The 22,915-nt window shown below is 31.0% G+C and overlaps 2 protein-coding genes across 4 annotated transcripts; one reads left to right on the top strand and one right to left on the bottom strand.

Annotated features, from left to right (window-relative positions):
• Window positions 1–4,753: 4,753 nt before the first annotated feature.
• Window positions 4,754–5,506, bottom strand: LOC114163632 (zinc finger protein 7-like). The gene has a single exon (XM_028047935.1). The coding sequence runs from the start codon at window positions 5,504–5,506 to the stop codon at window positions 4,754–4,756; it is 753 nt and encodes a 250-aa protein (XP_027903736.1).
• Window positions 5,507–16,103: 10,597 nt separating this feature from the next.
• On the top strand, window positions 16,104–21,005 carry LOC114164131 (U-box domain-containing protein 62-like). Of its 3 annotated transcripts, none has more exons than XR_003599494.1 (8): window positions 16,104–16,857; window positions 16,958–17,261; window positions 18,200–18,281; window positions 19,561–19,618; window positions 19,890–19,978; window positions 20,141–20,235; window positions 20,316–20,386; window positions 20,630–21,005. XR_003599494.1 is itself a non-coding variant. In XM_028048666.1 (8 exons), the coding sequence occupies exons 1-8, from the start codon at window positions 16,389–16,391 to the stop codon at window positions 20,748–20,750; spliced, it is 1,284 nt and encodes a 427-aa protein (XP_027904467.1). In that variant the 5' UTR covers window positions 16,104–16,388; the 3' UTR covers window positions 20,751–20,920. The 3 variants fall into 3 exon arrangements, 2 of the variants coding, with proteins under 2 accessions (XP_027904467.1, XP_027904468.1); XM_028048666.1 differs by having other exon boundaries at window positions 20,146–20,235; window positions 20,630–20,920; XM_028048667.1 differs by lacking the exons at window positions 20,316–20,386; window positions 20,630–21,005 and having other exon boundaries at window positions 20,141–20,236.
• Window positions 21,006–22,915: the final 1,910 nt, after the last annotated feature.

Here is a 22,915-nt window from a genome sequence, read left to right as displayed (position 1 = left end):
GATCATGAGATATACATATAAAGTATTTTTATATGAGCATTTTGTCTTTGATTAAAGACTTAATACCCATCTTCTTAGAACATACAATTATTATATGAGTTATTTTATTATATATGGGAATGGTCTTGGGTAAACTTTGTGTGTATTGATATTGTTTCTTATATGTTAAAGCTTGAAGTGGTACTTCACCACTACTTTATTGTTTTTGTTTATATGTTTCTTGTGAATAATGATTATATTTTCACACAAAAGGAGATTGATATATATAAGGATAGGTACTCCATGAAGCCTGTACGAATTACGATATGAATATTATATTATTTTAGATAAACTCAAACATAATATGAATATTGTATGAATAATTTCACACAAAAGTCAAAATTACATATATCAAACACAGAACTCAAGCAAGAAAATAAAAAAAAATGTTGTAATAACATAAATTTTAAATTAAACAACAATTTAGACAATGAAAATCTACAAGAAAGGAAAAGAAATGATAAAAGAGTCACATTTAAAGCTTGAGTGTTAAGTCAAGATTGCAGGTTGGTCCATTAGAAGTTCCTTTCGAAATGGACCGATCATCAAGTTTTGTGATTACATATTGACTTAAAAAATTGTTGGCAACATATGTAAAAAGAGACAGTGTTTCAACTTCACCACTGGTTTACCATTATCATTCTTTTTCCTCATATTTGGAGTTGCATCACTCTTCATAATTGGATAATCATTTTTCATAATTTTGAACCCATCAAATATTGACGAACTTGATGTGTCATTATCCCTTTTAAACAATGAATGTTCATATCTTGGAGTCCAAGGAAGCTTCTAAATCATGGAGTCCTTTCTGACTCCAAGTGCCTTATTAAAGAACCTCCCATAAAGGGAATGGTGAGAGTTATATAAACTTGAATAATAAATAAGGAAAATGTCCTAACCCATTAACATCAAAAGTTTCAACACGTTTTGCCAAAACTCGTTTTTGTTTGTGTGCGTTTTGGTGTCCTCCCAAAGTTTGTGAGGTAGAAAACTCTTTTTTACAATAGTTGCAACAGAAAATCATTTCTTCTTTCACATTTTCAATATTCTTATCTTCATCTTTTGAGTCAGAAATAGATGAATTGATTGTCTTATTATTTGATGATTCTTGAGTAACATCACCATTCTTTGACATCTTCATGAAATCAATCAACACTCTTGTATTAGAATTTGAAATTTTATCCTCACGAGGCTTTAAACTCTTTTTTCGTCAATGTTTCATTGCAATAATGGATATGATGAAATTCTGAAGTTGAAAATGAATTATGTGAAAAGTTTAAACTCTTTTTTCGTCAATGTTTCATTGCAACAATGGATATGATGAAATTTTGAAGTTGAAAATGAATTATGTGAAAAGTATAATGTGACTACGTTATTTATTATGAATTAGTGCTATTATGTCTAAATTAATAAATAAGAAAAGAATATCACATTTTTTTTCAATCAATAAAAATCAAAATAATATTATCAACCACTTCAATCATCAAAATTTCCATATTTAACCACCACTTATGTTAAAAAGTTGCTACTTTTACGTCTGTATTGTATCAATCTTGCTACAATATTAATCATGATAAATCAGTGTCTTTAAAATTTGTTGTGTTACCATATTGTTAATTAATTTAATCATTTAAAGAAACATCTGCAATAAAATCTTGGCTTAGTTCTCTTTGTTTTTTACAATAAAGAAACTTGCATTAGAGATGTACTAAAAAGTAATTACAGTCAATGCAAACATTTAAATTATATCTTTGATATAAAGTCATTTAATATTACTCCAACTCCAACAGATTTGAAATACTCTTTGTTTTAATTTGTATATACCAACATTAATATCGTTTAATTTCCCGCTCCTATCTTGCCGATGCGGATGTCTTAATAAAATAAATTTCGAAAGATAATAAAGTTTAATAAATGGCATTTACGTCAATCAGTAAAAATCATAATTAACAGAAAATTGAAAACAGTTACCATAAATTAATAAACCTGCCATATATACAATGTCTGATTAGATAAAAATAAAGTTGCTAGTGCGTATATATATATATATATATATATATATATATATATATATATATATATATATATATATATATAGCAATTAATTATTCATGATAGTATTTGTAACAAAACATAAATATTTAAGCATCAAATCATATAAATTGTTATTTTTAAGATTTTATTTTATCAATTAAGATTTGAAAATTTCTTAGCTCACGTTGTTTTGTACTGTTTTAAAGATATTGATGGTTCTCTTGCATTAAGTATTTTATTTTATTTTTATTTATAGTTTTTGTATATTGTTGTTACTGTTGTATATAAAGTTTTGTTATATGTTACCATTTCACGGTCATTTACTTTCCCGTATTATTTTTTGTTTAAGACTTTCTTAACATAGCTATAATATTTTCACAAATAATTGTCAAGTAATTACGGGAAAAATATAATAAGTAGTCTTTTTTATCATAAATTAAAAATTGCTATATATTTAAACATAATTTGAGTTCTAACAAGTATGATATTTCCTTATTTTAATTCCTACAAAAAGTCTTGTCATCTCAAATTGTCATTGGTGTAGTGTTTATCTAACATGACATCTTACAATCCAATTGACATTTGTTTTTCAGACTAAAATATTTTTCCCTTTAATTTTACAAACTTTTAAAAAAGATAATAAATTAAATAATTTTATTTGTTATATGATATGGTAATCAATCAACCTATTTAAAATAAATAAATGAAAAAATTATGTCGTTTGTGTATCATTTCTTTGTCTTAAAATTTGTCTAAGAAAACTCATTTGCGAAAATATTTCTAAAATAATACTTATTTCAATCTAGAAATATAGATGACGATGATATATATATATATATATATATATATATATATATATATATATATATATATATATATATAAATAATTTGAAAATATAAACTTTTTCACTCTCTTTATTTTACTCTTGTTTAGAAGACCGCCTATTACAATTAATTATTACACGTCGTTTTTATGACAATTTATTTTTTATTTTGCATTATTGGAACGAAATATCAAATAACATGTTTGTTTTTCTTATTCATTTTGAAAATGTTCATGACAAAGACACTTGGACCCAAAAAGAAAGAAAAAATTCAAATTAACGAACTTCTATTAAGAACTCATTCTTATTTGGAAATGCTGTTATACTGAACTAACACTATTTTTTTACTTGATACCACGACAACTTTCAAAGCTAACTTTTTTTAAAGATTATAAAAACCCGTTAAAGAGTTGATTTTATTTATTTATTTTATAAATGTTTCAATAAAAAATAGTATTCATGAATAATAACATTAGTTATTACACATTTTGTCATAACCAAACAATAAATCTATTCTAATATTAGAAAATAATATATTAAAATATTTATCTTATTATTTATGTTTATTTTACCGATAAGTGTTTCAAATATTGATTATTGTAAAAATTATTTTAAAAATTAGAATATCTCACACGTATACATTTTAATCCATGAAATACATTATTAATTTTTTTAAAAAAATTAGTCAATTGAGTTGTATGTGCACTCTAATTCAAGAAATGTATCAATACGTCCGCAAATATATTTTGTTAATTTGTTTAATTTCTTGAGAATACTTAATAAATTCCAAATTTAGTTATTACTATGGGAATAAAATTATAAAAAAAAAAATAGAGTAAGAATGTCGGGACCCGGAGTTAGTTTCGGATTTAAACAAGCCAATTAGCTGGCCTTTAGAAGGATGCCATATGCGCCAATTTTTTTTACAAATAAACGTTAATTTATTTTTTACTCATATATATTTTTTCTCCGTGTTATTAGAAAGTTAATTTATTCTTTTATTTATTTATTTATTTTATTTGTAAATTTATATGTTATAAAAATGGAAATATATTTCTAATATTCTACACAACGTGATTGCTATCTGAAATTGAAATTCTTCTGTTAGTCAGTCAATATAGTTAATATAATTGATTATTATAAAAATTATTTTGAAAATTAGAACATCTTGTATTTATGCACTTTAATCCATGATATGCATATTTTTAAAATTAGGTGATTTTTTTAAAAGAATAAATAATTAGTTTTTTGAATGTTTGTCCCACATTTTAATCATCATTACAGTTAATTTTTCTAACCTATTTGCAAAATATTTATTATATTACATAATTACTTTTATTTAAAATATTAATTTTTTTATACTATCTTTTTAATTTTTATGATTTATAGTTACATGTACATTTAATAAAATTAAATTTAAAAAAATATATTTTACTTCTATTTTTTAAAATAATATTATTTAAAAAAATAATATTATTTATTGATAATACAAATTTTTTGTACCGTTATATACAAAAATTGTCAAGTACTAATTTTGTGTAAAGGATATATACTATACATTTTACCATGATTACGGAGACAAATATTATTGTAATACTTAGTATACAGAAAACAAATTTCATTTGCGCGAAAGTTCTTTTCCAAATTGTATCTTTCTTAGAAACTCATTAATCAATCACAAATCTATAGGTTTTCAATTAAAAGGTCACAATTACGTACTTACATCAAACAAATAACTCAGACAAGAAAATAAAGAAAAATATGTAATAATGTCCACATAAATTCAAAATTAAACAACATTTTAGACAATAAAACTCTACAAGAAAGAAAGAAAGAAAAAACAATAAAAGAGACATTTAAAGCTTGAGTGTCAAATCAATATTAAAGGATGATCCATAAGAAGATCTTTTTGGAATGAAAGGATCATCAAGTTTTGTTATCTCGGATTGACTTAAAGAATTGTTGACAACATCTGTAAAAAGAGGTAGTGTTTCAACTTTATCACTATTTCTACCATTATCATTCTCTACTCTCAGGTTTGGAGTTGCATCACTCTTTGGAATTTGATAATCACTTTTCATAGGTTCAAACCCATCAAATATTGACGAACTCAATCTTCCATTATTCCTTTTAAACAATGAATGTTCATACCTTGGAATCCAAGGAAGCTTCTGAATCATGGAGTCCTTTCTGACCCTAAGTTCCCTATTAAAGGACCCTCCATAAAGGGAATGATGAAAGTTATATAAACTTGAATAATAAGAGGAATAAGGAAAATGTCCTAACCCACTAACATCAAAAGCTTCAACACGTTTTGCCATAGCTCGTTCCTGTTTGTGTGCGTTTTGGTGTCCTCCCAAAGCTTGTGAGGTAGAAAACTCTTTCTTACAATAGTTGCAACAAAAAGTCTTTCCTTCTTTCACATTTCCAATCTTCTCATCTTCATCTCTTGAGTCTGAAATAGATGAATTGATTGCCTTATTGTTCGATGATTCTCGAGTAATATCACCATTCTTTGACATCTTCATAAAATCAATCAACACTCTTGTATCAGAATTTGAACATTCATCTTCACGAGGCTTCAAACTCTTTTTCGAATAATGCTTCATTGCAATAATGAGTTATCTAATGAAATTTTAAAATTGAGAATGAATTATATAAAAAGTATAGGGTGACTATGTTATTTATTCTAAATATATGTTATTTATGTCTAAATTATTAAATAAGAAAAAAATATCAAATTATATTATTTTTTTCAATCAATAAAAATCGAAATAATATGATTAACTACTTCAATCACCAAAATTTCCATATTTAACCACTTACGTTAAAAAATTACTGTTTTTATATCTATTATACATTGTATTTATCTCGCTACAAGATTAATCATGATAAATCACTATCTTTAAAATTTATTATATTACTATGTAATCATTATTTGAAGAAATATTTGCAATAAAATCTTGGCTTAGTTCTATGTGTTTTTTACAGTAAAGAGACTTGCATTAGAGGTGTACTAAAACGTAATTACATCAATGCCAACATTTAAATTAAATCTTTGATATGAATTCATTTAATGTTACTCCAACAGATTGAAAATACTCTTTGTTTTAATTTGTACACACCGATTACATTAATATCGTTTAATTTCCCGCCCTTATGTTACCGATGCGGATGTTTTAATAAAATAAATTTCGAAAGATAATAAAGTTTAATAAATGGTATTTATGTCAATTAGTAAAAACCATCAATGTTACCATAAATTAATAAACCTGCCATATATATAATGTATGATTAGATAAAAAAATAAAGTTTGTTAGTGTGTGTCTGTATATATAGCAATTAATTATTCATGATAGTATTTGTAACAAAACATAAATATTCAAGAATATCCAACCATATCAATTGTTATTTTTGCAGATTTTATTTTATCAATTAAGGCTTTAAAATTTCTAAGCTGTTTTGCACTATTTTAAGAGATACGGATCATTCTCTTGCATTAAGTATTTAATTTAATTTTTTATTTATTCTTTTTGTATATTATTATTAAAGTTGAATATAAACTTATGTCATGTTACCATCTCACGGTCATCTACTTTTCCGTTTTATTTTTTATTTAATACTTTCTTAACACAACTATAATATTTAGACAAATAATTGTCAAGTAATTATGAGGCGAAAAATGATAAGTAATCTTTTTTATCATAAATTAAAATTTGTTATATATTTAAACATCAGTTGAGTTCTAAAAAGTGCGATATTTCCTGATTTTAATTCCTAAAGATCTTGTTATATCAAATTGGTATTGTATTTCTCTAACATGACATCTTACAATCCAATGGTCATTTGATTTTCAGACTAAAATATTTTTCCCTTTAATTTTACAAACTTTTAAAAGAGATAATAAAGTAAATAATTTTTTTTTGTTATATGATATGGTAATCAATCAATTTATTTAAAATAAATAAATGAAAAAATATATATATATCTATATTTACTCAAATTTGGAAATAAGTTTAGTTTTTATCTTTCAGATTCAAAAATAATCTTTTTAATTCTTATAATTTGAAAATATGAACTTTTTCACTCTCCTTATTTTACCCTTTGTTTAGAATATCGCCTATTACAGTTTATGGTTACAGTCGTTTTAATGACAATTTTTTATTTTATTTTGCATATTGAAACCAAATATCAAATAACATGTTTATTTTTCTTTCAAAATATTAATTTTGAAAATGTTTATGAGAGACACTTGCCCGAGAAGAAAGGAAAGAAATTCAAATTAACGAACTTCTATCATAAACTCATTCTTATTTGGGAATATTGTTATATTGAAACTAATACTATTTTTTAATTGATAAGTATTCAATTAATTTCTATAATTAACAGTTAAAATATTTGGGTTAACTAATTGGTTGATTAACTATATAAAATATTTTTTTATAGGCGTCAGGTCGTTCTTTGTTAAAAATAAAGTTGAAATTCTAGGATACTAATATTTTTCAGAAATTTCAATTAGTACATTATATTTTAAGTCGTCTAAATTGAGTTCTTATTTTTTGAAATTTATTGAAATTATGTTGTAACTTGCTCAATTTATGTTAGTATAAGATTAATGATATTAATGCATATGTCACCTGCTCATAACTTTTTTAATTTATTTTAAAATATTTAAAAGCAAAAAAAAAAATCCCACGTGTCAAATGAAGGAGTTCTACCACGTGGCAGTCGCAATATCTATAATAATATATAAAGATGATTCCCTCTTTTGTGTCTACATTTCATAATACCAAATATACCCTTTACAATATTATTATTTATTAATTTTTTAAAATTAATAATTATTTTTATCTATTTTTTATAAAATTGTTTATCTGTTTTTTTTATTCATCAACAATTATTCTCTCTATTTATTTCATTTTATTTTTAATAAATATACATTTATTTTATATATTAACTTAATAACATTATACTATTATCATCTACTAATATAATATCATTCATATTTAAAAAATACACACACAGGCGCGATAGCGCCTGTGTTTACACTAGTGACTTGATAATGATAGTTCTACATGTTATATTTGAGGTGAAAAATCTCAATTTGGTTCATATATTTATTATTTTGTCTTAATTTAGCCTCATATTTTCTTTAAATTAGAATAATTTTATCCTTCCAAATTGAGACTGTAACACCCCATCTAATAATTAAACTCAATTAAATGAAAACGTCACACAATATAATATAATGAGCGAAGATTCAGAGTATGACGTCACTCCACATAATTATCCAAAAGTACACAGAGGAAACCAAGGCACACCAAGATGCCAATACAGAACCAAGTGCCAGAATTGATAGTAAACGCTTAATATTCAAAAACAAGGTAATACATGGGCCATGACCCTAAATAAAAACTCGGAGAAACAGGGACCATCCCAAAGGAGCCAAGCAGCGAAATCATCTCTTCCTTGTTGACCTCGAGTACCTCTCGCATTTGCTCACATCAATAAATTGATGATCATCGCAAAAGGAGAAAGGCCACACACAAAGCAATCAAACAAGCAAAAAGCTAGAGTGAAAAACAATTGATCATACTATTACATGCAATTCCACAGTCCAAGGTGCATAAGCCAACCAATCATGTTATGACTTGCAAACAATACACTAAGACTCAGACTCGACTCATCCGGATACATATATTTAGTCGGATTCAGCGATTCAGCGAATGCTTGCACTTGTGGTGGACATTCCCTGCTCTACCGAGCTGCTCTCCCCCGAGCTAAGTGTTTCAATGTCTCAACCCCCACACACAAGGTTAGCCCTTAATGGGTTCCAGGCCTCCTACTACTCTCACCACAGGAGTCAGTCTGCTCTATGTGAGACTAACTGACTCCTTAGAGCGTCAGGATGCAACCTTACCTTGAATCCTTACTAAATTATATAGATGGGACACCACCATGAACTCCCACTAACATGGGTCATGGAATTACGTCCTGACCAACTGAAGCACCACCATGAGGTCTCACCTAGAGGCTCATGGAATTACGTCCTAACCAAAACGAGGCACCACCACAAAGTTATTGTGGGATTACGCCCTAACCATATCAACATCATATTCCATTCATCCACAATAACATTTCATTCTCAAACCAATTCCATGTCACTTTTATCACCAACCATGCCATACTCAGTTCATGCCAAACTCATGTTAACTCAACATTTCAGCCCATACAATCAGATCTCATATGCATATTCATATATTTCATACTTAAGATAGAGTATTCCAAGCCAAGCATACAATTAACAACCCAAAAGCACGGAAGGAACAATCATGGAGTAAAATCCCATACCAGTCTCGCTTAAGCTAAGGACCCTCGCTCAAGCGAAAGGGATCTTTCACTTAGGTGAGATTGCCAACAGAGAACCCTGCGAGACTCACAAGTTCTCGCTTAGGCGAGCCACTCCTCGCCTGAGCGAAGCCACCCCTCGCCCAAAGGTGAGGTTCCTCGTCTGGGCTACAACTGCAGCAACTTGCCTCAAGCTCCCACGCGTCCTCTCTTAGGCGAACCTCTCTCGCCTGAGCGAGATAATACCTCGCTCAAAACGAGAGCTCTCCACCTGAGCGAGAGCTCGAGCACGAGCTTGGACCTGTTTCTACAAGTCTCGCCTAGATGAGACTGGGCCGCTTGGGCGAGAACGTTAGGTCTCGCCACTGTTCTCCCTGCAACAACCGTACAATCATACCCAAACAACAATACACATCCATTCAATATTTACAGTAGCACTAGCACATCAACCATACAATCATGAAAACAGTGGCAAATAAGCAAGAATCGAATTTAAACAAGAACTCCCTAGCTTCCCTTACTTGGAAAGAGCTAGCAAACTACTTCGACACCTAAGCCCACAACCATAGCAGATCCAAGAGTAGATTGAAGAACTGGAAACAGTGGCACAGAAGGAAGATTGGATTTACTACAGTGAGTCCCAACATAAACCACGAAAACAACTTAGAAAAGGGGGTTATGGTTCAAGAACTAACTTACGTGAAGAGAGAACGAAGTCGATCTAGCTTGAATGGGACGGAGGGACAAACCCTAGCAGAGGTTCTGTTTTAGGAAAAGGGAGGGGAGTGAGTGTTGTTCTTTGCAAAGTGAAGACAAATTGTGAGGGTTTGCTGACTTAGGGGCTTTGGATACCCCATGGGCCAGCCCTTAGGCCCATTAGATTGGGCAGCCCTTAAACATTAGGGTATAGAATATAAGTGGACCTTATAGAGACAAAATTTAACTTTTATATAAATGTTACCATTGATATTTTTAACCAATTAAATTTATTTAAATTTATAATTTGCATTGAACTTTATTTAAATTTTGTTTTTAAATAGTTATATATTAATAATTTATAGACAAATATTAGAGTTGTTTTAAAAATTAGAACTTTAGAAATTCAAATGTAAAATTTAAAACAGCTTTATAAAATTTAAAATAAATATATATTTAAAATTTTATTTAAAAACTTATAACATTTTAAATTGTTACAAAACTTTTTTAAAATTGTTATAAAAGTATTTTAAAATAAATTTATTTAACAATTTATAATATTTTCAATTGTTATAAAATTGTTTTAAAATTTAAAATTTGAATTTATAAAGGTATTATTTTTAAACAAACTGTAATCTTTGTCTAGAAATTATTGATATATAAATATTTGAAACAAAATTTAAATAAAATTTAATGTAAAATATAAATTTAAATAATTTTAATCTTGTTAAACATGTGATTGTAACATTTCCATAAAAGTTTAAATTTTGTGTCAATTTAGTTGGGGATGAAAATTGGACTAAGTTAATTGAGACAAAATAACAAATTAAGGAACCAACCAAAATGAGATTTTTCACACTAAGAATTACATGTGGCATTATATCACTATCACATCACACTACCAATGTCACATGACAGAACCTTAATTTGACACGTGGTAATTTTTTCTTTAATTAAAAAAAAATCATGAGTTAACTTGTGGCACATAAGTTAACGTCGTTAGTCCTGTAATAACGAAAAAGACCAAATTGCAACATATTCTAAAAAATGAGGACTTAATTGAGACAACTTAAATTCGGAAAACTCAATTGAGATTTCTGATAAAAATGGAGACTATTCAAGGATTTTAACCTAAAAATAATTAAAAAAAAATTCAACCGCTAACTTTTATAATTATCCGTATAAAGAATGCAATAATAAGTAGTATAAAATATAACTATTCACATGTACAAAGTTTAGCCTTATAATTTATTTATAAAGAATTATATAAAGAAAAATTTCAAAAGAACTTAAACATTTGAAGATAAAACACAGATTCTGTAAATTTACCTAAAATTGTCAAACAACATAAAAATACAATTAGAATACAATAATACAAAATTATCATAGATATAACAAACTAATTATATGTAATCTCAATTCATCCGTGACTAAAATATTTAGAGGTAAGTTAATGATTTTTCTTTGCTAAAGCTATGACTTGATTTCTTGAAGGACATGACATGTCATTTAAACACTTTTTTTAATGTTGAGTGTTATTCCTATAATTCAATAATATTGTAAAAAAAAATTAATATGGTTTCTTTTTTACTTAAATTTTGATTATTGTATCGCCCTGGTCGTCCAAGACCTAACTTGATTTTCGAAGATGGATGAAATATTCTAAAATTGTCCTAAAGTTTATGAGTCTAGGAATTGGGTTTAAGTTCGTTTTGTGATTAGTTGATATTTTATTAAGATATTATTATATAGGAGATATTAGATATTTTGTTAGTTGGTTATTACTTTTGTAACTACTTTACCATAAATTAAAATGTTAACTCTGAGGGTTAAGAGATGGAACTATTTTTGGCCATTAGGTCAAGAGGGTTCTTCAAATTTCGTCTTCAGTAAAAGATAGTGAGTTTTTTGTCGGAACAATTGGCATCCACAGTTGGAGTCGGTGAAACACTTTCCGACGCCACCACTATTTCAGATGTCCTGAACACACCCCAACCTTGCGGATTGTCTACTATGTCGACAAACCTGAACCCCCACCCTCTCTATTTTGCCTCAATTCTCTCACCCGCTCACTTTGACGCCTTCCTCACCATCATAACCACTTTTGCATTCTTTGATTGTGCAATTTACCCCTCAAAGTTACCCTGGCACGTAATTTACCCTTTTTGTCATCCCTATAGGTGGGACATTTAAACACTTTGCAAATTGTGTTAAGATATAACAACTACATTCTAAGTTACTTTCTCTGTTTTCATAGCTCAATGATGGAAGAATTATGGGCATGCAACTCACAACTTACAAAAGCTAGCAATCAAGATTTTAAGTTTGATATGTAGTTCATTGGGATGTGAGCACAATTGGACTGTATTTGAGCAAGTAATAATTATTGTTCATGATATGACTCATTTCATTATTGTCTTTTTTATATAGTTTAAGAAGAAATTAACTCACATTTTACTTATTCATAATGCAAATTCATTCAAAGAAAAGGAATAGTCTCGACCACAAAAAGATTGCATGATTTGGTTTACATAAAGTATAATCAATAACTTGCTCAAAGATACAATATTAAGGATGAACCATACCCTATTGTATTGAATGACATTTATGAATGTAATTAGTGGTTAGCGGGAGAAGTGGACGAGGATAATGATGATGAAGAGGGTGGAATGAGTTGGTTTTCTATGATGATCCCATTCTTAATTGGACAATTATTTATTAAGCTCTAGGTATGTGGGAGAACTAATAATGTAGCAACTATTTATAAAGCTTCAAGTATTGGAGAACCAATAATTTATACAAGTAAACAAGCAACCAATAAAAGAAAACAATCATCAAGTGGTGGTATTATTATTGGATTTTGTAAAGAAAAGATTCAAATTGGGGTTGAAAATGAATTGCATTATAGCTCATGATTACGAGTTTGAAATATTACTTAACTTTGACAAGAGTTTCTAAGAAGGGGAAGACTAAGATGGGTATGCCCTATTATGATAATATTGAGACAATTATGTAGGGATTGAAGAAGAATAAAATTATTAGAAGTTTAAGACATTTATTTTAGGGTTAAATATATTTTTGGTCCCTTAGCTTTTAGTAAAAATTGGAATTAGTCCCTCTTCGAAACTTTAGACCAATTTAGTCCATCATCTTTAATAAATGGGTGAATTTAATCCTTTTAATCAAATTTTGATAAATTTATTTGACGTTTTAAACGCGTTTCTAAGTAAACATTGAAGCGAAAATGAGTTAAACGATGTAAACAACTCAATACTATCATGGAATGCATTTAAAACGTCAAATAAACTTAACAAAATTTGGTTAAAAGGACCAAATACACGCATTTCCAAAGTTGAGGGACTAAATTAGTATAAAGTTTCGAGGAGGGACTATTTTCAATTCCCACTGAAAGTTAAAGGACCAAAAACATATTTAACCCTTTATTTTATAATTTGATGTTATTATAAGTTTTGAACTTCAAATTTATGATATTTTGATATGATATTATTATCATTTGAATTTTTAGACATAATATCATTACTTTTACGTTACAATTATATTTCTCTAATTTTTTTGAAGATGTTTATATTATATTTCTTTTGATAGTAATATTTACGCCAACTCGTTCGTTATAATTTAGAAAATAATTTTAAGAGTATTTGATAATTTCGTTATCCCATATTTGATAATAATGTATAAATCATAATTTTTACAAAGTGATGCATGACCAAAATTTAATAATTTTAACAAACCTCACTTATTTTTAGTATTAATTTAAACTTACTTTATAGAGTTACTCAAAATTTTCAAGCAACTCAATAAATATAATATGTCAACGAGGCGGGTATGGTACAGGTAGTAGCTCTCTCGTACCCTACCCATTGGATAAATATTTGTCCCGTACCCCTCTACCCGACGAATATCTTATATTGATCTTGGTTCCGCGTATCGCGCTTTATCGGGTGAGAGCAAGCAGACCCATATCCGTCGGGTATCCGTTATGCGGGTACCCGCCTATTTTTTTTTACATCCGCGGGTATCCACGGGTACCCACGAGTATTTACAAAATTATTTAAAAAACAAATATTTAATCATAAATTCAAATAAAATAAAATAAAATACATCACTGTCATAAATTTTAAATAAAGTTTAAATAAACTCAAGTTCATACAAGTCCAAATAATTATAAAAGTAAATATAAAATGACGTTCAACACAATAAAATTTCTTTAATTAATGTTTTGATCAAAAAGTCCAATTTCTCCAATTGATTCCTAAAAAATAAACAAATAATAAACCTTAATTGCCATGTGCTAAGTATTCTTATTTTGATTCCATCATTTGACAACAAACATACCATAAACGTCATTGTCTATATTGGATTTGATGTATTTGCCCCCAATTCTAAAAATAAAGGAAAGAGAAGAATGTCAAGGGAGTGTACTTGGAAGAAGACAACGTACCCATACTTGTTGTTTGAAGAATGAAGATAGAAGATAGAAGATAGAAGACAAGATGTGCAACTTAGAAAAATATAGGCCAAAATATTTTTTACTAATATATATATATATATATATATATATATATATATATATATATATATATATATATATATATATATAAGAGGGTAATTTTGTGAATTAAAGTTTAGCGGGTACAGGTAGGTATCCATGGGTACGGATACTATGATACCCGTATCCGACCCGTTAACATACGGGTATAAAAAATACCCGTACCCGCGGATAGCGAGTATCTATTTTTAATATCCATTTTCTACTCGTTGCAGGTTTTATCCGCGAATACCCGCAGGTACGGATTTTTTTGACATCTCTGATAAACCCCTAAAATCATATTTATAATCTCAGTTGAATCACGCTACATTCCACATACTCCTACTCAAATTTCAAGTTCTCTTAGTATCAATAGCAATATAGAATCACTAATGAGTTTGAATTTGACCCAAGATTCGGAGTTCAACTTCTCTTATCTTTAATTTTTAAGCAAGAAAACTCCTATATTATCTTTAAAGCTTTACAAGATGTGCAAACTTTCAAAACTTTAACTTAAACACTATATTTCTTATAAGATTTGCGCGCTTAATCGACAACACAACACATCTATAAATAGCAAGTAAATAATAAAGTTAAAATACATTAAAACTTTAACTTAAACTTGAAAACACTTATTTTATATAACTAACTTGGATTGAGCTAAAATAACCACATAAAAGAAAGTCGAAAATTGAAAGTATAAGTACCCATAAAAATTACAGTTTACGCAAGTAGCTCGTGAGTTGAAATAAAAAGAAATTCCCACTCAAATCACAACTCTTATTTATATATTTACTGTCTTTAATGGAAAAAAAAAAAAAAACTAACTCCTAAAACACAAATATACCAAACACATTTCTAGTTGCAATAGATTGGAAAAACAACGAAAACACAATGACCTAAATTATTTTTTTTGAGAAGGGGGTGTGAAGTGTGAAATTTACTAAAAGAGTGTGATATAATTAGGGATGACAAATAGGGCCCGACCCACGGGTCCGGCCCGCAGGCCCACAGAAAAAACACGGGGCGGGTCAGGATAGTGAACCTGTAGGCCCGCGCGGGCTCGGGCCGCATAGGCCCGTGGGCCGGCCCGCAAGCCCGTATAAAATTAAAAAAAAAACTTGCACTTGTGTATATTAATTACTTCTTTTATGGACTCTTGCATTAACATTTCAAATTCTTGTATAACTGGAAAAGACAAGAATTATGCAATTTTTAATGTGCTAAAATTTAAAGAATACATTGTGTATGTCATAGTATGAATATCATGAAAATGTTGAATTATCAATTTATCATATAATTCCCCAAAGTTTTTATTTAATTTTGTGAACTTCTTAAAGTTTCCCAAATTTTAAACATTGAAAGTTTTATCATAAAAATTAAAAAAATTAAAAAAAATTAAAAAAACGGACCGGCCTACGGACCCGCGGGCCAAAAAATATACGAAACGGACCAGTGTTTTTAACCTGTAAAAGATATGCGGATGAAGCGGACCAACCCACATTGTGCGGACCTTATACGGGCCGGGCCTAAACGGGCCGGGCCGGCCCGTATTGCCACCCCTAGATATAATAAGGAAGCCCAATGTGTTAGCAAGTAATGATTAGAGAGAGTAGAAATGAAGCAAGATCCTCTTACGACCATATCATAACATGTTACATGGAGCATGGGGAAAAAAACACTACTGTAACAACCACTGTGTCGTAATAGCTCACTACTCAAACGACGTCGCTCCACGGCGAAATCCTCATCAACCGTCGCAGCCCAAAACGACTCGTCGTACAACTCATCTTCCAGTGTGTGCCTTCCTTCTCCATCCACTACACTGAAACACCAAATCGCAACGACGTCGTTCCAGCAACCACCCTGTCCAAACCCTAGTTTTCTCTCTTCCTCTCATGTCCTCCGAAGACATCACCCTCGTCCCCGACCAGAGGATCGAGAACGGTCTCAGCTCCCCTCTTGTCTTCCAAGATGACCCTCTCCGCTTCAATTGCCCCACGCAGCAGCGTCGGGTCGGGGACCCGGGTCCTAAAACCCGTGACCTCGGCGCCTTCATCGACGAGAAGATGTTCATCGACCGCGACCGCTTCTTCGCCGCCCAGAACCCTGACTTCCGCCGCTACGCCGACTGCTCCTCCCGCCAAGACCCCCGAAATTGGACCGTCAACGGCACCGCCGCCACTCCCAGCGAGGACGACGATTCCGACGAGGATGACGAAGATGACGACGAGGAGGACGACGACGAAGGCGATACGGAAGTTGAAGGACTCGTCGGTGGTGGAAGCAAAAGCGAAATTATCGCTAACAACAACGGTGGCGGTGGTAATTTGCCTTCTGTTGCAAACGGGAAAGCTCACGCTTTTGGTATGAAAATGAATGAAGATTTTTTTGCTTTTAATTCATTATCTTCAGAATGTGACTGGTTTTTGGATTTTTATGTACATTTTGTTTTTTCTGGATGTAGTTTCTGGGAGAGAGCTGTTGGGGAAGGACGGTGGAGAGATTGGGCAGTTGGTGCTTAGCAATGTGAGTGGTGGTGGTGATGACGATCATCGGCAAGAGGGGTTAGGTAAGTCTCAGAATTCTGTTACCGTTGCTGAAACTGACTGTGAGGACTACTATTCGCACTACCTTCAAGGTGCTGATGGGGCTTCTGGCCACAAAGTTATGGTGGATGATGGTGGTTGTGGGTTTAGTGGGAGAAAGGATGCAATGTATTCTACCGAGTCAGGGGAATCACTCAGGAATATTCTTTCAGATCCTGTTACGTAAGTCTTAAACTCATTTTAAAGCCCGAGGATTGAAAAAAAAAATGTTGTTTTTAGTTGGTGATGGGTTCTTTCTTTTATGTTGTGATTGTTGAACAATGTTTGAGATTATGTAGAGTTATGCAGGATAACATTAGCTTTCCTTACTTTCTATTCATTTTTATTGCTTGTGTTCTCAGACTAGCCCATGACGTTTTGTTAAATCTAATTGGCGCTGAAATGGCCTGTTTTGTTCTTTAACTAACCCTTTTTAATGAGCTTGTCAAACCATACATATACTACTCTCTTTGTAAACATACTCTTGCTTTCCTTTAAAAGAATGGCTCCCAAAGAAAATTAAGTGGTTGAAGGGTTTTATAGGATATAGTTAAAATATTAGAATATTGTATATAATATTTAGTTTAGATTTTAGTTCTCTAAAATGAGATTATGACATTTGTAGAGCTGTCAATTAGTCTTGGCATAATTTTAGGCTATATAAATGTGCCTTTCTTATCTATCAATGAGAAATACCAAAGTTTTTATGTTTATCTTCTTCATAGCTTTACCGGTAGATAGTCATTAGTTTCCTGTCAAAGAAGTTCTTCTCTACCTGTTTGATTGTCAGGCAGAAAACTTGTGTAACAAGGAAGAAGAAGCATCAGTTGGAGTTATTCAGATTATCTATTAACACTAATTGATCCCTCATGTGAAAGAAATTGTCCAATTTGTTGAAACAGACCTTGTTTTTGTAGTCATCTTTTAATTAAAGTCTAAAATCTAATGGTGCAGACTGTAGAGTAGCACGGTCAAATTTGGTGTTTTACATGTGTTTCTTTTCTCCAAGCATACAATAAAATAACTTTGATCTGCTGATATATTGCCTATGTCTTGTTTATTCATGCCTACAACTAACTAATACTTTTTATATTTGACTTATGACACACTGGGAATTAAAGTGGAGCTCTTATGGATGACGCAATGATATTACCGTGTGGACATTCATTTAGCGGAAGTGGAATACAGCATGTTATTAGAATGGTGGGTTCTAAGCCATCAAATGCCATAACTTTCAGACTGACCTTTTTGTGACTAAGTCATCTGAAAAATTTTATTAACTTTGGAGCTGGTAATTTCAACTTCTTTTTCTTGTATATATGCCTCTACACAGTAGGTTGGCAGGAGCCTCAAACCATCTATTGACTTTTTTGCAAAATAATGCATTTAATTGCTTCTGCATTTTCAATTTATCCAGTGCTGGTCTTTGCTTTTGCATGATCGTGATCATACTTTACTGTTCCAAGACATTTAAGTTTCTCTGTACACACAACAGTATAAATTTTTTTTAAATTATAGTAAGTTTTTCATTTACCATGTTAAACTGATACCCAGTTGAATCTTGGAATCTTCATCTCTTCTAATGACTTAGTGTTAAAAGTGTTGAAGTTAAAATGTCTGCTTTGCTCGCAAGGTGATACTGGTGGGAATTCTTGTGAAATGTTACACTTTTGTTTTTGTTGGGGCCCCTCTGTTGTGAAGAGAAAAATATCTGAGGATCAGTGTTGATCACAGATTTTGGTTCAGACCCTACATTTTCAATGTAATTTTAAATTGAGAAAAAGAATTGGAGATATTTTATTCAACAGTGGGAACATTGGGGAACAGCCCACATGTCCTTAGTCATGGAGAACTATATGTTGTACTCCTTAGTCTTGTATGGTTCCGAAAGTGATTTTAAAACAAACATAAGGTTAAGAGTCAACTTTGAGTCTAGGACATAAGAATGCAGTGATCCTTTGAGTAACTTAGATGGGCAGTCCAAATGGAAAATTATGGAATGCGTTTTGAGAATTATTGATAAAGTTGACCAAAATTTCAAGTTGAAGAATATAGTTGGTTTAAAAAGAAGAAGTCAACGTATGGAGATGGACATTGAATGCACCTTTTCCCCCTTTTCCTGCTTACTTGTCCGAATTAAAGTCTAGTTATGGTTCTTGAGAATTAATACCGAAGATAATATTGGGAATTCCCTATATAATATAGATTGACTAGAAATGAAAATTAATGTGGTAATTTGGCTTGTCGGTATATCTTTGGGTTGCTGATCAACCCATAGCTAACTGGTTATAATAAACATGGCTCCCACATGTTAAAAGTACCTTTGACCTGTTTTAGTAAGTGACTATTAGCTAGGTATTTCAACTTAAGCTTCTTATTAAAAAGTTTTTTTTATATATATATATATATAAGAAATTATTTCCTTGATCAGTATTTACCATGTTGTCAACTAGCTAATATAGTTGTTGTGTGATGCACTCAGAAAGCTTGCTGCACTTGTTCTCAACCCACAACCGAGGAATCAATATCTCCAAACCTATGTAAGCAAAATTCAATCACTTCCACTCAAATTATGCCCCATTTTCCTTCTTAAATGTGCTCTAAATATCCATTATACTTCAAATTATAACATAATTTTGACAAAGTCTGTCTCCTAGATTTATGCACTTAAGAAATTAACTAAAACTGTGCAACCAATTCCTTTTATCGACTGGTTTTGACAATGAAAATGTAAAAGATATTGTACTTAGTAAGTCCATGTTGTGCAATTCTGATTTTTTTTTTTCTTGGGGTGTTGGCTGCCTTGATCAGCACTTCGAGCTGCTGTGCAGGCATATCGTCGGGAAGAGGAGTCTCAATTTTACCGGTCACCTAAACGAAGAAGAGAGAGATTCGATCAGGTGTTTATTCCCATTACTGTACCATGTTATACTTTGTTATCGTGACAAACGGAGATGAAAAGAAAATCGTTAACCTCTCAGGCTGGTTGGCGGTCTTTTAAGTTAAATGTGTTTTGCCATGAGATTTCCCTCTTCTTTTAATATGAAATATATTTTACATAGGACAGGGTGGATTTGGAGATTCATCTGTTATGGAACCATCAAGGAGTAGAGGTGTTCAGTTTCCATTTGCTGTTATGGACCGGGTTGTCATAAAGGTAGTGTGTGGAAAGGTTTGATTTTATTTAACATTAACCTTTTTCTCTAAACTAAAATAATTAGAGAGAAAATGAATCAGGGAAACAAAAGGACACCACAACGCTTTGTTGGGCGTGAAGCGATTGTAACAACGCAATGCCTGAATGGATGGTTAGTAACTATATATATATTTTTTTCTCGAAGCAGTTAATCATCAAATCTCTGTTTGCTATGTTGCTAATCTATTCGTTGTTTCATTAAGCTAACCAAATAGATTACAGTGCAAGTGGGTTCTGTTATTAGTACAAAAATTTCTTCCCCTATCATACTTGTGCTTTTATACCTGAACATGTGTTACTTTGGAGAAAGTAGGTGAAACTTGCTTCTGTTGTTAACAGAAAGACTTATGTACAGGTATGTAGTGAAGACATTGGACAATGCAGAGAGTGTAAAGTTGCAGTATCGATCACTCGCTAAGGTTTTGGATGATCCTTCAAAACCTGCCTCCAGCAAGATGTCACCTAATTGGCTTTAGAACTGCTGCAGACAGTCATCAAATACTTCTACACCAACATAAATTCTTCGTTGTAATTCCATTGTTGTATCCCTTGCGAGAAACCGTGCTAGATGAGTTTGTAAATATTGAAACCATACCATGTTTTGTGCTTGTCGAGTTTTTAGTATCTGAGTAATCATTTTGTTATAGATACAACTGACAGAGTATATAAATGATTGTGATCTTAAACGATAGTAATACACCATTTTCGGCTATAGACTTTGATGATTGATAGTTACATTTCTTGTGATACCTTTTTTGTTTGTTGGTTAAATTTTATTAAAAATTATAAATCAGTAATTATTAGCAAGACTTACTTAATAAGTGAGATTTATAATTTTTAATAACGATTTTAGACCGAGTCGGGAGTAAAATAAATGTCGTAATAAAAATATAGCTATTGATATTATTGGTTGCTTTATTGAAGATGACCCCACTCTTGGCAATAAAAAAATATTTGTTTAAACTGTGTTTAAATAGGGTATATGATTGTTGCCAAGAAGATGCCACTTTTGAAATTGACTAAACAAGTTCTTTTCACTTGCATTAGAGAAAATGTACTTAAGAGAGGATATCACGTTGGTACATCTGAATGTTATCACAAATATTGACGTGATATGTTATTAATCCAATTTTTGAATGTAATGTTTCGACAAAAAATCATTTGCTTGTTATAATTAACTCAATCTATTCCAAGGTTTTACCACGTTACAGATAATCTTAACTAAATTCAAAATATCATGTAGTCAATTAAAAAGTCACGCCAACACCCTTTGTCTTTTGTTGGTGTAACACCATCACAAAATTATATATAAATCAAACATATAAAATATATGTATATAAATACAAATTTTTATATGAGATGTTCTTCCTACACATGTATGTATGCCTGCTATATACACATAGTAATCATTTCAACACATTGCGATTAACATATGAAATAAATTTTCAATACACAGTATAAATCATTGGAATAAATTTTCAACATATGAAAAATCATATAAAAAAGCATTGTGATTAACAAACAAAAAGTAATTCAATTCCATCAAACACCAATATACAAAAATCATAAAATTCTCTGTACATAAAATATATTCAATTCTTGAAATATGACTTGACATCAAAATATAGTTCATTAAAGAGACAAGAAGAGGAAAAAAAAGATAAATCTTTTTTCTAAATTTCTTCTAGTTTGAGTAAAAGTATTTCACTTAAGCGAAGATTTTCTTGTTTGAGAAAAAAAATTGACTGAATGTAGAGTTGAATTTCAGTTTGAGTAAAAAAAATATTTTGCCTTAGATAGGGATGGCAAAATGGGACGGGCCCGACGGGCCGGCCTGCTAGCCTGTCAGTAAATACATGGGCCGGGTCCATAAATTCAGCCCGTCAACCCGAGATAGCCCGGCCCGTCAAGCCTGCTGGCCCGTCGGGCCAACCCGCGGGCCAAAACGGGCCGGCCCGTAGGCTGTATCACTTAATAAAAAAAACAGCACGTGCACATTTTTTCAGTATCCCTCCCTCACACACACTTTGCGCTGAGACACCTCACACACTCTGCGATTGCGTCTCTTCTTCTCGACTCTTCTCTGCGCTCACTTCTCCTCCACCCACGGCGTTCCGGTTCCATTTCAACTTCGTAGCATTCTGGTTCCATTGCAGGGCTATTTGTGTTGTGATAATTTTCTTGTTTAATAGATCATTGTTGTTGTATTCTTAATTGTAGGAGAATTTCTTTTGGTAATATAAAATTGGAACATTATTCAGTCAACTAAATTTGAAATGAAAAAAATTAAAATCTGATTGGGCCACAAATTATACAAATGAGAAAAAATTGGCGGGTCGGCCCGCCAGCCCGTCAGCCCGCCAGCCCGCGGGCCGGGCTCAGAAACGCAACCCATTTTATCATGTCGGGCCAGCCCGGCCCAGCCCGTTTAATACGGGCCAAAAACGGGCCGGGCTGGCCCGTTTTGACACCCCTAGCCTTAGATCAAAATAGGGCTAAAAGCAAGATTAGTTTTGAGTTCTATTTTCGCTGGCGAAAACAAGACTAAAATCAAAGTTTAGATCTTCGTTTTATTTTGATTATAGCAAAAAATATCACAAACTAAACTCACGTAATAAAGCAAATTAGTTTTCATTTCAAA

The sequence above is a fragment of the Vigna unguiculata genome, chromosome 9, assembly GCF_004118075.2.
Source record: "Vigna unguiculata cultivar IT97K-499-35 chromosome 9, ASM411807v1, whole genome shotgun sequence".
Lineage (NCBI taxonomy): Eukaryota > Viridiplantae > Streptophyta > Magnoliopsida > Fabales > Fabaceae > Vigna > Vigna unguiculata.
The sequence above is the reverse complement of the archived record's forward strand: the minus strand, read 5'-3'. Positions and strand labels throughout refer to the sequence as shown.

Bases quoted from the DNA above. Each gene is read 5' to 3' on its own strand.
- LOC114163632 (XM_028047935.1), bottom strand. From the start codon at position 5,506: ATGAAGCATTATTCGAAAAAGAGTTTGAAGCCTCGTGAAGATGAATGT.
- LOC114164131 (XM_028048666.1), top strand. From the start codon at position 16,389: ATGTCCTCCGAAGACATCACCCTCGTCCCCGACCAGAGGATCGAGAAC. The intron at 17,262-18,199 runs GTAAGTCTTAAA...TGGGAATTAAAG, and splicing joins ATTCTTTCAGATCCTGTTAC to TGGAGCTCTTATGGATGACG. The intron at 19,979-20,145 runs GTGTTTATTCCC...TACATAGGACAG, and splicing joins GAAGAGAGAGATTCGATCAG to GGTGGATTTGGAGATTCATC.